The sequence below is a fragment of the Liolophura sinensis genome, chromosome 6 (assembly GCF_032854445.1).
Source record: "Liolophura sinensis isolate JHLJ2023 chromosome 6, CUHK_Ljap_v2, whole genome shotgun sequence".
In the NCBI taxonomy this organism is placed as follows: Eukaryota; Metazoa; Mollusca; class Polyplacophora; order Chitonida; family Chitonidae; genus Liolophura; species Liolophura sinensis.
In genome coordinates this window covers 60710649-60725986 of record NC_088300.1, presented here as the reverse complement: position 1 = coordinate 60725986, position 15338 = coordinate 60710649, and the positions used below count along the sequence as shown (strand labels likewise).

At 37.1% G+C, this 15338-nt stretch overlaps 1 protein-coding gene across 1 annotated transcript in view; it reads left to right on the top strand.

Moving 5' to 3' along the window:
• LOC135468421 (epsilon-sarcoglycan-like) overlaps window positions 1-15338 on the top strand; it is a 191951-nt gene that overhangs the window by 155097 nt on the left and 21516 nt on the right. Inside the window, exon 8 of the mRNA XM_064746677.1 lies at window positions 8874-9064. Coding sequence (XP_064602747.1) covers window positions 8874-9064 — 191 coding nt within the window. The remainder of the gene's footprint in view (window positions 1-8873; window positions 9065-15338) is intronic.

Here is a 15338-nt window from a genome sequence, read left to right as displayed (position 1 = left end):
TTACCAGCCCGGATAGCACAGTTGGTAGAGTGTCTGCTTCAGGAAAGGTAGATCCAGGATCAATCCTGGGTCAAGCCACACTTAAGACTTTAAAAGAGGAAGTTGTAACTTTCTTGCTTGGCGTTCTTGATGAAGGGGATAGCGCAACGACTTGTTGCCTGTATCAGTATAATGGCTCGGGTGGAGCGGCTTACTTGCCTTCGGAAAGGCGTCTCAGGGAAGCAGCACAAGATAACAGAATGATGGAAATACATCCTGCAACAATGAGGCCCATCACATACATCCTAAGCATTCCTTTGTCGTCATATGACTGAAAAATTATTGAGTATGATGTTAAACCCCAAGCACTCACTCACTCCATGAGGAAATTGGACATTTGTTGGTAAGGGCTTTATAAGTGCTTTCATTGCTGACTAATATTTGAATCAAGTGCATTTTACTATCAAGGACAGTATTAGTGTACCCAGGAATTACTTTTGCCAAATTTTTGCCAGTCCGAGTGAAGCGGAGAGTCTGGGCTGCCAGCAGGTTATTAATGCCTGATCAAGATGATATAACATCTTAATATGTCTGCCTCCAGACAACACTCGAACATTATCTTGGATAGCTCGAAGATTTATAGCCTAGCATAAAGAAACGAGCGAGTACTGTAGAAGGAGACAGACATTTCTTCTGCCAACCCTGCTCAATCTTTCTTGTCATATATCGTGGATGGAGGAGTTAGTGCAGGTATCGGCGCAAAGCATCTTGAGTTGGGCATTGCCGGCCTACATTATTAATGGTCACATACAGTACATGTATCTGACTTATAATTTTGCCCATGACGAAGTTGTATATTTTTCATGATTCAGACAGTATTATTTATTTTATGTGAAAAAGGTATTTTGAGGCTTTTATTTGTATGGTAAAAGTGATATCCAGCTGAGAAAATCTAAGGTTCAGCACTAAGAGCAGCAATTGGTGACATTTCATCATGACCATTTTTACACAAAATTTTAGGTCGTTTATCGTATACCCTAATTCCTCAACCTATTCGCACTTGAAAGTGCAACCTTCAGTGTGATTTTTACACTTTTTTAATGCAATGTTGAAGACAAAACTGTAATGGCTGAGTTGTCCAATCTCGGGGCTTTACAAACGGTATAATTACATCAGTCTCTACAGAATAACGCCTTCAGAATATACTTGAACAGACACCTTGAAAACATTTGAAAAGGTTGAACAATTACAATATGTATAATATGCTTTCAGCCATCAGAAGTTAGCTTGTAACCTTATGTGGTGTGAAAACATTGCTCCGTATGGTGCAATTTACAGTTATTTCTAAGACACATTTTGACATTTCCAGGCAACACATGGAATATTTTGTTGCTGTGTTTGAGTAACATGGGTGTATTTAAACTTCTCGAACACAGTACCTTTTATCTCACAGGTCGATTAGCACCCCATGGCATGATGGAGACAAAGGAATCCATGCACATTTATTATTAATGCTTCTGTAAAGCGTAAGTATTATGTTACTGTGCTGAGCTGCCTCTATTCACTTTTTTTTCTCGGTTTTGCATCGTTTTTCCTCATTTTATATTAACAAGGTGACATGTGTGCGGGCTTGCAGGTCTAGGAACTTCCTTGACATTACACTGCTGTGGTTTTAGCTTTATGACACTCTTGACATTAAGAAACCCCATTTCCAGAATATCAGAGTTGACACTGCACTTATACGCAGGCAAAATGATATCCTGTTCAACCTTTTAATACCTATTGACCACAGTTTTGACAGAATCCTAAAAGCCCTCTGTAAGCTATTAATTGACATGCAACCTTGCAGCAGAAACAATTTCCTGAATTTATGACTAGCTGTCAGGCTAAGTAAACTTTTCAGAAATAAAAATAAAAAAAATTAAATCAACTAATTTATATAACTTGCTCCTAAGACTGGCATTATATCGATAAATTGGGATTTTTGCACTCCTGAAACCCTTAGATCAGCTGACTACTGTAGACCTTCACCAATGAAGTCGTGTGTTCAAATACAAGTATTACTGGTTTGGTTTTTACATAAAGAGATACATGTATGTCATATAATTACAGAGCTCTCCCTGGTTTCCTCCATCCAAACATGCCATAAATCCATCAGCCATCATGTACATGTATATGAAATTTGTTTGAAGGGAATTTGAAAGTTGTTGAGGTTCCTATCACACGGTATAGTGACGTCAGTTCATTGAAGAACCACTTTTCACAATGAGCATGCATCTGAGGAAGGGCTCATTGACTATATCAATATGACAGACCTAGTCTTTACAACTGCCATGGTTGAGTACCAGTTAACTATTTAAATTTGAAATTTAAGTTTGTACACATACTCAGTTATTGTGAAAATAGTAATTAAATAAATGACATTAATAAAATGTCATTATAAGTTGGTGACTCATTTATTTCTCAGTTATTGTGGAAATAGTAATGAAGTAAATAAATAACTAAAAGATCATCATAAGTTGGTGATGATATTAATTTGAAATTTATTTTTTTACAATTAGTACTTGGAATTTAACATACTGACATATTATTTCTGAGGAAGACAAGACAATGAAAACACTTGGGAGGGTTGAGAATTCTACACATGGTACTGACAGTGTGGGAAGTTAACCCAGCTGTACTGACAGACATCAACGAAAACTACATGTTCTAATTCACATGCCTGCCTTAGGGTTTGTGCGGGTGTTTGGACAAGCAGTCTAATATAACAGAGCCGCTCTCCCAGCAGACCATGCAGCTAGCTGTAGAGCAGTGATCTTGACCTTGCCTCGACAGTGGTATTGCATATATCCCAAGAGGTTTGATGGGCACATGTACATCTGGCTGGCTAGGTGAGATATGTCTCCTCAATGAATTAATATTTTATCACTGATATACATGTACATATCTAATATTCTTGAACAATGCATAAATAACATATCATTCATGCTGTACAAGCCCGGACTCGGTGGAAAAAAAAGATTCTCTTTTATAAATGGGTCTAGATTTACCGATATAGCTGGTACTTGGTCTAATCCTTGAAAAAAGTTCACAAATCATGCCCACATACTTCCCGAGTGCAGCATATAACTGCCTAGAACAAAATATCAATACGCATAGTGTTACACTTTTGAAAGCCTGATTACTATGTACCCTATTTTCTCAACCTAAGATGCTATTGTGCTTGTCTTTTACTTGTGACCACTACAGTTCTGTTAGCAAAGGAAAATAAAACCGTAGTTATAACTATATGTTGCCTGTCACGCCTGTATCAAAACTTTTTATGTCTGATGTACTGAGGAGTAATACATGCTTGAGTGTGGCATTGAAAGGTAACTAATAAAATATGAATGATGTGTACAATTCCGTACAAATAAATCTGACAGAAACAAGATAAAATGTGATCAGTTCCAGCTTGTGGTAGTTGTGAAAGTGCAGCCATTATGGGAGTGGGGTATTATAGATGTAACAGAGCTCTGTATTTCTCTGGCTATGTTACATCACCCAGGTTGAGGATGGCATGTACTCAAAGCAGAAAAACATCACTTGGAGGTATCATCCAGAAGATTGAAAATTGATGCAATATGATTGGCCAGAAATAACGTATCTGTTAACACGTACAGTGACATCTATGTTTCGGCACTCAAACATACATATGATAGCTGTTAAAAAAAAAAAATAATCTAGCTTATCACAGGTTATTTGAAGACTCCATTCTTCAGCAAGTGGCTAACAATATGTTATTCTTGAATAATACATTGGGAAAATGTAGTTATTTTGTCTTTTCCCATTAAAAGATAAAAGTTCTTGTATATAGCCTACAGTGTAATGTACTAGCTACTATGTGCCATTCGAAGTCAACATGTATACCTCTTAGGTATATATACTGGGTCACAGCAAGGCGTAGCTCCCCATAGGGCCAGCCTTAAGTGATGTTTCCACTTGTCTGTTCAGCAGGATTGATAATCCTTACCTTACCATATGCTCATTAGCTTTAGCCATGGCTCCCAAGACAGTTGTGGGGAAATTCGTCTCAAGGCACGCAGTTTCAATATTGACTTTCGTCTCTCTATTCCACCCTGCTTACCAAGCCGTATGTATGGCTAAACTCTTATTGCCGTTGCCTGTTTTATTCAGACGTGGGTACTTCAGGTTAACCTGATCAGTGTTTGATGAAACTGACAATTGGCATTTACATGTAGGACCACAGAACCTCTGGTTATTTTATTAAGATTGGTTCAGAGATGAAGATGCTGTGCAAGCATGCTTTTGCTTGCCACGAACTTGGATCTCAATCATTATGTCTTGGAGTAACAGATATTTTATGGATGCCTTTACTAACAAATACTACATCTCTGTGGATATATATTGGAATTATTACATTTCTGTGTATCTGAAAATATACAAAGTGTTATATTTCTTGGCATTTCTAGCAAAGTTAACATTTCTTAGGCATATCTAGGAAATGTTATATTTTGGGGCATATATGTTGCAAATGTAACTGGTGAACAACTTTGTTGCTACTCTAAACTTATGCAAAGATTTTAGCAAACCAAAGTACAGAATACAATTCTGATTTTCCAGAAACAACTATATTTTTGAAGAACTAGGGCCTGTAAGTTCTAGGTGGTGCATATTTGTGTGAGAAATGGAGATATAGAATGTACAGAAGTGGAGATACATAATGTTAACTTAAAACTTATAGTTAGTTGGAAGTTTTGAAGGGCATTTGTTTTATGGAAATGAATCAACATTGACAGATAGTCACATTAGATTAACGACAAACTTGGCATGATTCCTACAGGTATTGTGAGATGGTGGGCATGTAGGACGAACTAGAAACTTGTCAATTTGCCAGATCTATTCAGACTTCCAGGCAGTCAGTTGACTTCACGATTGGCTAACCTCGTAACTAAGAGATAGTAAAAAACAATGGTGAGAAAATAAAAGGGCTTAATCATGATAAGATCCAATAATTTTCAGTGATTTGTGGTTATATAGGTTTATGTATGTTGACATTTTCTGGAAATAAAGTTCTTGAGTCTTCTTGAAATGGGGTACATCTTGTAATTCATTGTATTAATTCATCATGACTTTGACACAGACCTGTATGCTCATGGAATGTCACTTAGTCATTCAGGTGAATTTGTTTGTATTCAGTACTAGGTGGGCATCGCTCTACAAAATACTTTAGATTTTAGCGTTCATTGAAATCAGAATCATTGCTTCAATGTTAGGGGGGTGAGCCTTGGTCCACGTAGTTTATAAGGTGCTTAATTGCTTTTCAACTGCTAAGACACAGGATGTGTGGGTCGAATCCAACCTGGCATGCCTGGGACTGGCAATGAGTAAAGTCCACCACTTGCACTGTTTGGTGACAGTAAGCGGTCAGCAATGCTTGTGAGGCGCCATTTGGGCGACATTTCACCAGTATGGTGTGCATGTCTGGACATGAGCTGGTTTAATGGGAAGCTTGAGGAAGCTCTAATCTACACAGATTAGGTCCAAATGACAGTAGAATTCATCGTTTTCTTCAGTGACATTGCAGGCCATGTTTACTTCATATATGTTTTATGAGCACTTGTACACCAATAATTATGACACAATAAAGGAAAGAACAAATGAGTTCACAGCTTTGGACTGTCTTGATACAGGCAGGAAGGAGTTTTACGAGCTCCCATTAGCCCAGGAACACAGGCCTCCCGCTCCCATAAAACTTACTGCAACAATAAATAAATAAGAACTTCAGATTGTGTTCGTCTGACTCCAATTAACAGCACAACATCAAACATATTTTGATTGAATTTTCAGTCTTAATGAATAATATTCCTGACTCAGTACAACAACAGGAAATCAGTACATATTCTTTATCAGGTTTTGATTGCAATTTCATACTGTATTGGGTGACCTATTCCTCACTGTTTTGGAGAAACTCTACTGATAAGGCGTCAGTCATTTATTATTTACTCATTTCATTGGAAATTTATGAGATTTAAACAAAATGGCATACATTTATTCATTTTAACTACATGTATCAACACCTTTTGATATTACCCTTGTAGAATTTGCGTTTCACGCTCTAATGTTGATCCCAACACTCGTTATTAGTTATAAACTATATATATATATATATATATATATATATATATATATATATAGCTTGGGACGTACTTTGAAATTCAGATTTAAAATGTGTGGAATATACCCATCACGTATTTTAATGGTTCAACAAACAGTTTGAATTTCACCTATTTATTTTAGGAAAACCTATCTATTTTAGGAAAACACCAAGAAGTCCAAACAAATCTTGATCACATGTTATGTATTCAGTATTTTCATTATGTATTTGGATACCCTAACTGATTTGACTTCATATCATGTAAGCATCTTTTAAGAAACACTGATTTGGCCGCACATTTGATTTATGTCCCTTTTAACTTCATGTAATGAGTGGATATTACTGACATATCACAAACTAAAACCCAAAGTTGAGTTTAAGTGCGTTTGATTGGCTAAAAATAGATTCGCCCTGGGATACCTGTTTTATATTTGTGTTCCCCTTTTCTCAACTTCCTTAATCAACACACCATTCAGTGGAAATATACCAGAAAGATGTAAATGCTTAGGAGTTTACTTTTTGAGGTCATTTTTTGTTTTGAAATATTCAGTTTTGCAAGGTTTAAACTTTTATATAGTTATGCTGTTGTAATCCAGTCTTACTACTAGTTTGACTCTGGCAGTCAAAAGCATTAAGCCATTGATTATAACTTACTGTGTGTTATTATAGCTAAGCATATGTGTATAAGTTGAAATCTGTTGTATTATTTTAGTTAAGTACCTGGGTATCTTTACCTATCTTCTAAAGTTTATGTCAAGGTTGTGTTGGTGCTACACTTTTGCCTAAGTGTTCATATTAATTTGTAGACTTTGGTTAAGTTGTTGCCAGTATAGACAGTGGTGGGGGGATTGAGACAATGAGTCTCCAGGTTCACTAAACGCCACCTCACCCCCACCCCCACTCCCCCTTGATCCTCCACCTTCCCACCAAACATCCGTTTACTGTAGCATGCCAGAGTCCATTAGAATTTTATAGCACATCACTTCAGGACATCACTGAATAATATATGGTAGCAACACTTAAATTTCCTTGCTTTGTTTATAAAGGATTGGCACATATACTCTGTGACAATGAGTGGAGCTTCAGTGGCCGACTGGAGAAATGCTTTGCCAAGTGTTGCTCACTGCTCGTTTCATCTGGGTGGAACCTATCTCCCAGGGTTGTTTGGCCTCTCTGTGAAAGACTTCTTATTAATAATTTAATGTTGGAGAGAGATCACAAATTACACCAACACAGATGTAAGGGTGTATTTTTGTTTTGTTTGTTCTTTTTTCTTTAAGTTTTTTTTCCTTATGTTCCTTATATTTGTAATATTATTATTATTGTTTTTTTTTTGTTTTTTTTTTGTTTGGTTTGGGCAAGACATTTTATACATGTTCTAAGATTGATTTTATTTATAAAAAGTGCTCAGGTTTTTGTGACAAGACATCTAATTTATCTAATGGATGAATGTCACATAGTTGGTGGCATGAAGGAGAGGATTATTATTATGTTGAATTTTTTCTGGTTTAAAACATTACATCTTTACTTCAAATGACTGTTATTAATGGAGAGCCTGCAGACTGCGATCTACCACCACGACCTTGAAATGAGATGAAGGCATCCATCAAAACTGTTTGGAGTATATTGGATCATCATAATCTAGAACTAAGCAATAATCTGTCTTTAAAACTGATCTTGAATCATAAATCGTGTGAAGGTATAAAACAGATCGTAACCTGATGTCATTAATTTTATCTTCATAATAGCTTCAAGTAATTTTACAGGGTTATAAAGACTAATATTTTTTAAAAAAATCATCGTCTAAATCCATTTTACAGAGTCTTTCAAGTGTTTCAGGTTTCTACATCCATTGTTTTAAGACATTGAACTTTCTTCAAGTTTATAGCCTGTTATGAATTCATCAAAATTTTTTACTTCTTTAATTTCTTAAGTTTTCATGAACAATTAACCAGATCTAGTTCTCATTTGATGATCAGCATAATTATCACAGTCTGTTGCTATTATACATATATCATCAACGGAATGCTTTAAATAAAAATTACACAATACTTGCTTCTGTAATATTAATGTGATTTATATTTCAGGATAATTACATTATAGAACAAATGGCATCTGGCATGTGTTTAATATCAAGAAAAACTGAATTATTTTTTAGATATAAATGGATTACACTAGCTCCTGTAGCTCTTGCGTTTAACTCAATGGTTTCATTTTGTCCGCAGGCCGTGACTTAATTACAGTATGGTGTAGAAGTGAATGGCCATAGCTTTATCACTACAGTTCTCACTGTACAAAGTAAGAGAACACTTGTGCCTGTAACCTATTGTGGCAAATACCACTCCATGCCACTTCCTGGAATGAATTCTATAATAGGCATGCCTGACTGGCCCAACACATGCATGGACAGCTAAGGCTTGATAACTAGAAAACACACATGTACATTGCTGATATGATATATAAACTGTGATAAAAAAAATGACACTGTACAACCTGTGATAAATGTGAACAGTTTAATGAAACAGCAGTAAAAAAAATGTGATTATTTTCCTGATGTTCTTACCTTCAATGTCCTCCCTGGCTGTCCAAATCCCTCGGGGGGAAAAGCAGGCTGGAAAATAATAATGTTCGGATATTTTTACCCGAGCCTTTCCCTGCTGCAGTCTACTGGAGTGACCTGTGTTCCGAAATTATGAATCAAATGGTGTAATACTTTGTCTTCACTTGCTGTTGTCAGGGTGTGCCTGCAGGTGACAGTTCACCGTTTGCTTGGAGTTTGGTGGATGACTATGATCCTCCGTCGGCTGTGCATGGCCGAGTCCACAGCTTGTTCCAGGACTTCCTGGCATGTGTTCTCATCCCTGTCGGTGTGCTCATATTACTGGTCCTTGTCCTGGCCTGTGTCATGTGCTGTGGACGTACAGGGTGGTAAGTAAAGGTTTTCTCACAATAAACAGCCCATCGGAGGCCACTTCCTGTCTGGGGAGATCCCTGTCTGTCCAGATAATACCTCTTCAGGCTTTCGTGATCAGCAGTTAACCAACCATGCTATAACCTTTCTTTTAACCCAGTCTTGTCATTGACTGACCTTAAATCACAGACCTCGCTCTTCAAATGAATAATTCCACTTAATTCTTCACAGAGCCTTGCTATTACGGCCAGGAAAAAAGAAAGTTGCTCCCACTTTATCTCATCAGGGTGCTGTTGATTTGTCAGTCTTTGTGTGCAGGGCTCGCTGTCAAGAAGCGCTATAGGGGTGACTCTTCGGATTGGACAGTTCTCGTACAGAACAAGGGCAGCTGTTCTGAGCCAGGAAATAATAATTACTAGAATTGCTGCCAGACCATGCAGACTGACTCTTTAAATGTTTTCCTTCCTCCAGCAAGTATTACCCACTGCCAACCCAAGCATGATACCAATTCCAAACTCCAGGACTCTGCAAAGGAATGTTACTCGAACTTTGGAATTGGGGAGCACGAGGAAAAATACAGGGAGGGCACTGGGCCATTGATTTTCTCAATAATCTTGATAATGGCATGTAACTGTGTTATGATGTAAACTTGAGACAGAGGACATAGTTTTATGGAGTGGAAGGTAGACAGGTTTTGTCTCCTATACACTAGATGGGAGGTGGAACCCATGGGATCATAAGAGCAGCAAGTCCTAACGCTTCAATTCAATTAGCTTTCTCTCTCTCCAGGTTTCCTATTGATCAAGGTCCAGGACTTCACAATGCCATAGCTTTTCTACTTCTAGCCAACTAAAGTGGGAGCGTTTATTCGATTTGCATCACTTTAACCCATTTCTTTTTCGTCTTCTTTTTCTTTGTCTTTGTGAATATCTCTAGACGAGCTCGTGTTGTCTTAATGTAAATTGTTATTGAGTGTTTCCCCCGCAGTTAACTTTGTTGTTATGAAATAATGGCATGGACAGAGCATTAGGAAATTAAAAGTTCCCCTGCGTGCCACCCACAGAGTTACATTTCTTTCCCTAAGCAGTATAAGTCTACATTGGTCTTTGAAATTTTAATCATACTTTAACCAAAAGTAGCGGTATTCAGAGTGAATTTTGCAGTGTGGTTAAATACAATAAAACATGTATGGTTGTGTAGGTCTGGATTTCTTTCATAATTGCGTGCACAAGCATATTGGGAATTAATGCTTGATGTATTTCAATGTTGAGAATGTTTGAGAATTGCGATGACAATATTCATTAGTCCATGATACACAGACTTTCACTTAAATGGAGATCAGTACTGCTGAAATTGTGTAGGTGTATATTTGTGTTGAAATTCTATACACTGCTATGTTGGAAAAGCCTTTTTTTTTTTCAAAAAAAATATTCTTGAATTGCAAAGGAAATATTGATCAGTCCATTCTTCACAAATTTAAAGAGCAGAGCTAGACTTTCACTTTAGCGGAGTATCAGTTCACAATGAAAAAGTTGATGATATCTTCAAAGACTATAAATAAAATAGTATGTGGGGGTTGCTTAGCTTGGTACTCATCAGTGAAAGTCAACTGTAATTATGAATCCTGGTCAGTGTGACCTTGGGAACAGACGCAGGTGTCTTCATAATGTATGGCATGGTTTTTCAAGCATATGGCAGCACCCCCCCCCCCAAAAAAAAACAACCCAGACATTCCCTGTTATACGTGTATGATATGATTTTGATAGTTTATAACATTACACGCAAAGCAAACTGTGAGACCCTTTTTTTGCCACACTGATTGATGATACATGTATGTTAGTTTTTAATCTCATTTCTGGAGAAATTATGATAGATTCAGTGATTTGTAAATTTAGTATCATGTATTTTGCATTCGTGCATCAAGGCATGAGGAAGATGGGGTTTTCCTGATTTGAGACAGAGTTAATGAGTAATATTATCCTGGTATTATTGAAAAATTGTTATTGTTTGTTGATACTAATACCCTTATTTTATCTCATACCCGTGTCTATTCAAATTACAATGGAACAATCCATGTGTATGTTAGAATTCATATAAATCCCATACAGGTTCTGTATTATTTAAGACAGCACATACAGAGTTACATAATGAGCACTGAGATTGAAGAGTGGGTACATTTCCCTGTGGATTTAGCTGCTGTGTTGCAAGAAGTATTCATTGTCGATTAGACTGCAGTCATTTGTCAATAAAATAGAAACCCTACCCCTGAAAAAAAGTTACTGTGTAACATTTGAAGAGGTTATTGTGGGTGCACGTTGTCAAATCCAGGAGCGATTCTGTATTGGCTGTGACAGACTTCGATCTGTCCGATCTTGAATGTTCTTTTTCTTTTTCCCTTTTTGAGAAATGCGTCAATGATCTCCTCAATCTGAGCTAGTAAAGCGAGAGAAAAACTCAACGAGGTTACTGATACAGGTGAAAAAAGTTCCCAAAGCCCAAGGTGTACCATGTGAAGAAGACTGCCATTAGACAAACCATTGTGCTGTCTCATTTTTGCTCAATTCCCACTTCAGTAGGCAAAGGTGGGGAAGTATTAACAGGGCTTTAGCTTGGAAAGATACCTCTCAAAGAAGACTTCTGCACTCTGAAAATGAGTTATCATGAAAACCACATTTGTGGAGAGCTGAAGTCCAGATCATCCGTACTGAAGTTGTACAGCAAATTGCTCTCTGCAGAATCGAAGATGATTGGCCAGTTTTTTTGACCTTTAGAAATTGCTGTCTTTTGCATTAATCGTGCGTGGCTGTTATTTCTGGACAGGTCAGGACTACTGTTGTAATAACTAGGAATGAGAAACCAGGAACAAGCATCAAATTATTCAGAGCTAAATAATTGCTACATTGTTCAAGAGTTATTTTGACCAATGAAGTAAATATAGATGGGTGTAATGGCTTTAAATGATACTTAACAGCCAGTTCCAGTTAGATGGACAGTGTTAAATTATACGTTCAACTTCTTTGGGTGCAGCCGTGCACTGTTATTTCAACATAGCCCACTTGCCTGACAATCGTGTAACTCCCTCTCCAGCATTGGTAACTAGAGAGGGGAATAAGGAGTTTAGGGGAAAGAGCATGTTCTCAATGACATTTTTTCAGTAAACCCTTTAAATCCACTGCAGGATGACATCTTTCAACCACATCGATATAGTTCCATTTATAGGTGTAACATGTTGAACATATACAGGTAAATTTTAAAATCTCAAGTTTGAAGGCTTTATTTCCAAGGCTTGACATGGGAACGAATTTGCTTGGAATTTCATCGTTGACATGTAATTGCTTTTATGAATAGCTCAGAACCAGCAAATGGAACATATGTACATGTATGTATGTGTGTATGAATATTTTATACAGTCTATTAAAGTAAATTAAAATGTTTGAACAGAGCATTTATTTGCATAAAGCTACATGTACATTTACAGGAGTACATAAATCAGCATGTAGGCTTAAGCAGACATTTTGCCCAGCCTACTGTGAGCAGTCAGGTTCATTGATCAACACACTCTTCAGAAGATTGCTTAAAAGTCCAAGGGAAAATGCTGAGAAGTTTCACGTGAATTAACTTGCTCATTTTGGGGTTTCAGACGGAACTGTACTGTATGTACTGTATATCCATTGGATGCTGTGAACAAAGGAATATGTTGTTGTCTTTTAATAGTGGAGAGCTATAAACTATACATACAGGCTGTTTGATTGTATCAGTGTAGGCTCTGGAACATATCATTCACTTGATCGGCAGTATTGCTAGGAAAAATCAGTCAGATTGCTTTGACCCCCAGTTGCACTGAGTAACAGCAGGCTTTGATCTTGAAAACATATCTCATGTAATTAATTTCATTTATTTCATCATTGTTTAGTGGCTTTCTCAAGAATTCTTCAAGCATATGACAGCAAACAGTTTTATGAGTGGAAAAAAAGGGAGTGCCTAGAGAAAACCAATGACCTTTGGCAAATTTCTGCCAGACTTTGCACATGTGACACACAGATATGGATAAGATGTTGTTTAAGAGACAAGTGGTCTTAAACGCAAGTTACACTGCACAAACGGCCATACAAGTGATCATCAGCCCACTAAATATCATCAAGGTCAAATGAAAAAGGCTAGGCAGTCATATATTCATCATGTTGAATTAGATCACCACATTGGATATGTGAACAGTTGCAGTCAATGAGCAACTGAGATACATATTTTATTATTTTACTTTTTTCTAGTATGGTACGTGATCTGAATACTGATTTCACTCAGTCGCCTGTAGAACATACCTTGTGTCTTTCCTACATTGGAAACTGCATCTCTTTGTATGCACCTTCCATCCTATTTTCGTTCTGTATATATTTTCTTAGTTCTTTGGTAGTTTTGACAATTTTCCTTACAATTATTGACCAGCAACCCATGACTGGTTTACAGCTGGTATATGAATGCCTGTTCATAATGTCTGATGAACAGATTATATAATTCAGATTTTAAATGCACATTCTACAGCCAGCTTTATTTTGTACTCACGAGACACTGGTAAAGCTTATGGATGAAAGAAAACAGTCAGAGGCCTGGGGGGAACCATTGTACCTCACCAAATACCTGCCAGACCTTCTGATTCATACCGCAGTAGGCGAACCAGTGAGAGCTGAATCTGAACTCGTTTCTGACCTCATCGGACAAGGACGAGTGCATGCCTTTTGTTGGAATTTTAATGGACAGAAACCGGACTTTCAATAGAGAAGTGATTAGTTTGCGTGGTTATAGAGAGGATTCATATATTTCATGAAATATACAGTTGAAAACAGATGGTGGTTATCTTTATAATATTGTGAAAGGGAACAGTGGTAAAGTTGCTAAGAGAATTGAATCACGCACACATGTGTACAGTACATCCCAGAGATATTCCTTGCTTTGAAGGAATATCTCTTTTGTTATCTGAAATATTTTCACCCAAATGTTCTGGACATATGTAGATTTTATGGAAGATTCCTTGTTTCTCATCAAAGTGTTTGTTTCATCACTGTTTCTCAAACTTTTGGGTACAGTTGCAGGCTCACATGCTTTGGCATATCCAGTGTAACTTTGTCATTATGCTGGTGCCAAAGCTATAATCTTGCTATTGAATCATGCATGGAAAAGCATATTGCAAATTCATAGGTTATTTTCTTGGGAAAGAACCTCAATTTGTTTGCAGCCAGTGTGGTGTGATCTGCATTGATTCTCTTTCCAAAAAGCTTCCTGTCCTCTGTGGTACATCTGCATAGGTAACTCCTTTGTGCTTAAAATAGGTTTGAAATGCATTAAATTATAATTTTCTGTTTTGGAAGTCAGTGGAAAAGATTTGATGCCGGTATGTCTGACAGAGCCTGGCTATTTTTATAATATGTAGCATGTAAAGACAATAAATGTTGATATTGTGACATAATGAAGACACCTATTCAGTATAAAGTGACTTTATATAAAAAAATAAACACTGATCAAAACAGTGTCAAGAGCTAGACATGTTTTAATGATTGAGAAGGTATTGCTTAGAGGTTGTAACTTGAAGTCTCTACTGGAGAGAGTGGGTGACAGAATAAATGTAACACATTGCATGTGGTAAATTGTTATTATGGGTTCACACATGCAGGTATTCTGCTTATTTATATCTGCAAAAATGTCCTTTCTCTCGGCTGAAGGATGAATTATAGATGAATTATGGTCAATCATATGGATTGACCATAGGGGGGCACTTCTTAGCATGCTTAAAATATAATTAAAGACATACAGCATAGAGAGTAAAACCAAAGCAACGGCGACAGTGTGATGGCCTTATAACCAGAGTGGCTGTCTGTCTCTCTGTACTGCAATAATGAGTTGGATCATTTCTTGTACTTAGTCAAGAAGTTTAGTGCGAGAATTTTGTGGGAAAGGTAAGCAGCGACGTGGGTGTGATAGAGGATGGCCTCTTGTCACTTTACCTCATAGGGTTATATTCTAACTGTTCATGTAAATGGTAGCAAATTACACGTCCCCTTTAGCACCATGGCATAAGCAAAATTATATGTATCACACTTTGAGAGAAATGCCAGATGCCTGAAGGTTTTATCAATAGTTTTGATTCTAGAGCCAACATGCCTGGTTAGTGGCTTCTGATACAATGTGATACATTCCAGAACATGGACTTATGTGTAACGACTGCGTCTCACTAATGCTCGATGACAAAGTTATGCAACTTGACAAAAAGAGGAGTAAATATGGCTCTCACACCAATCA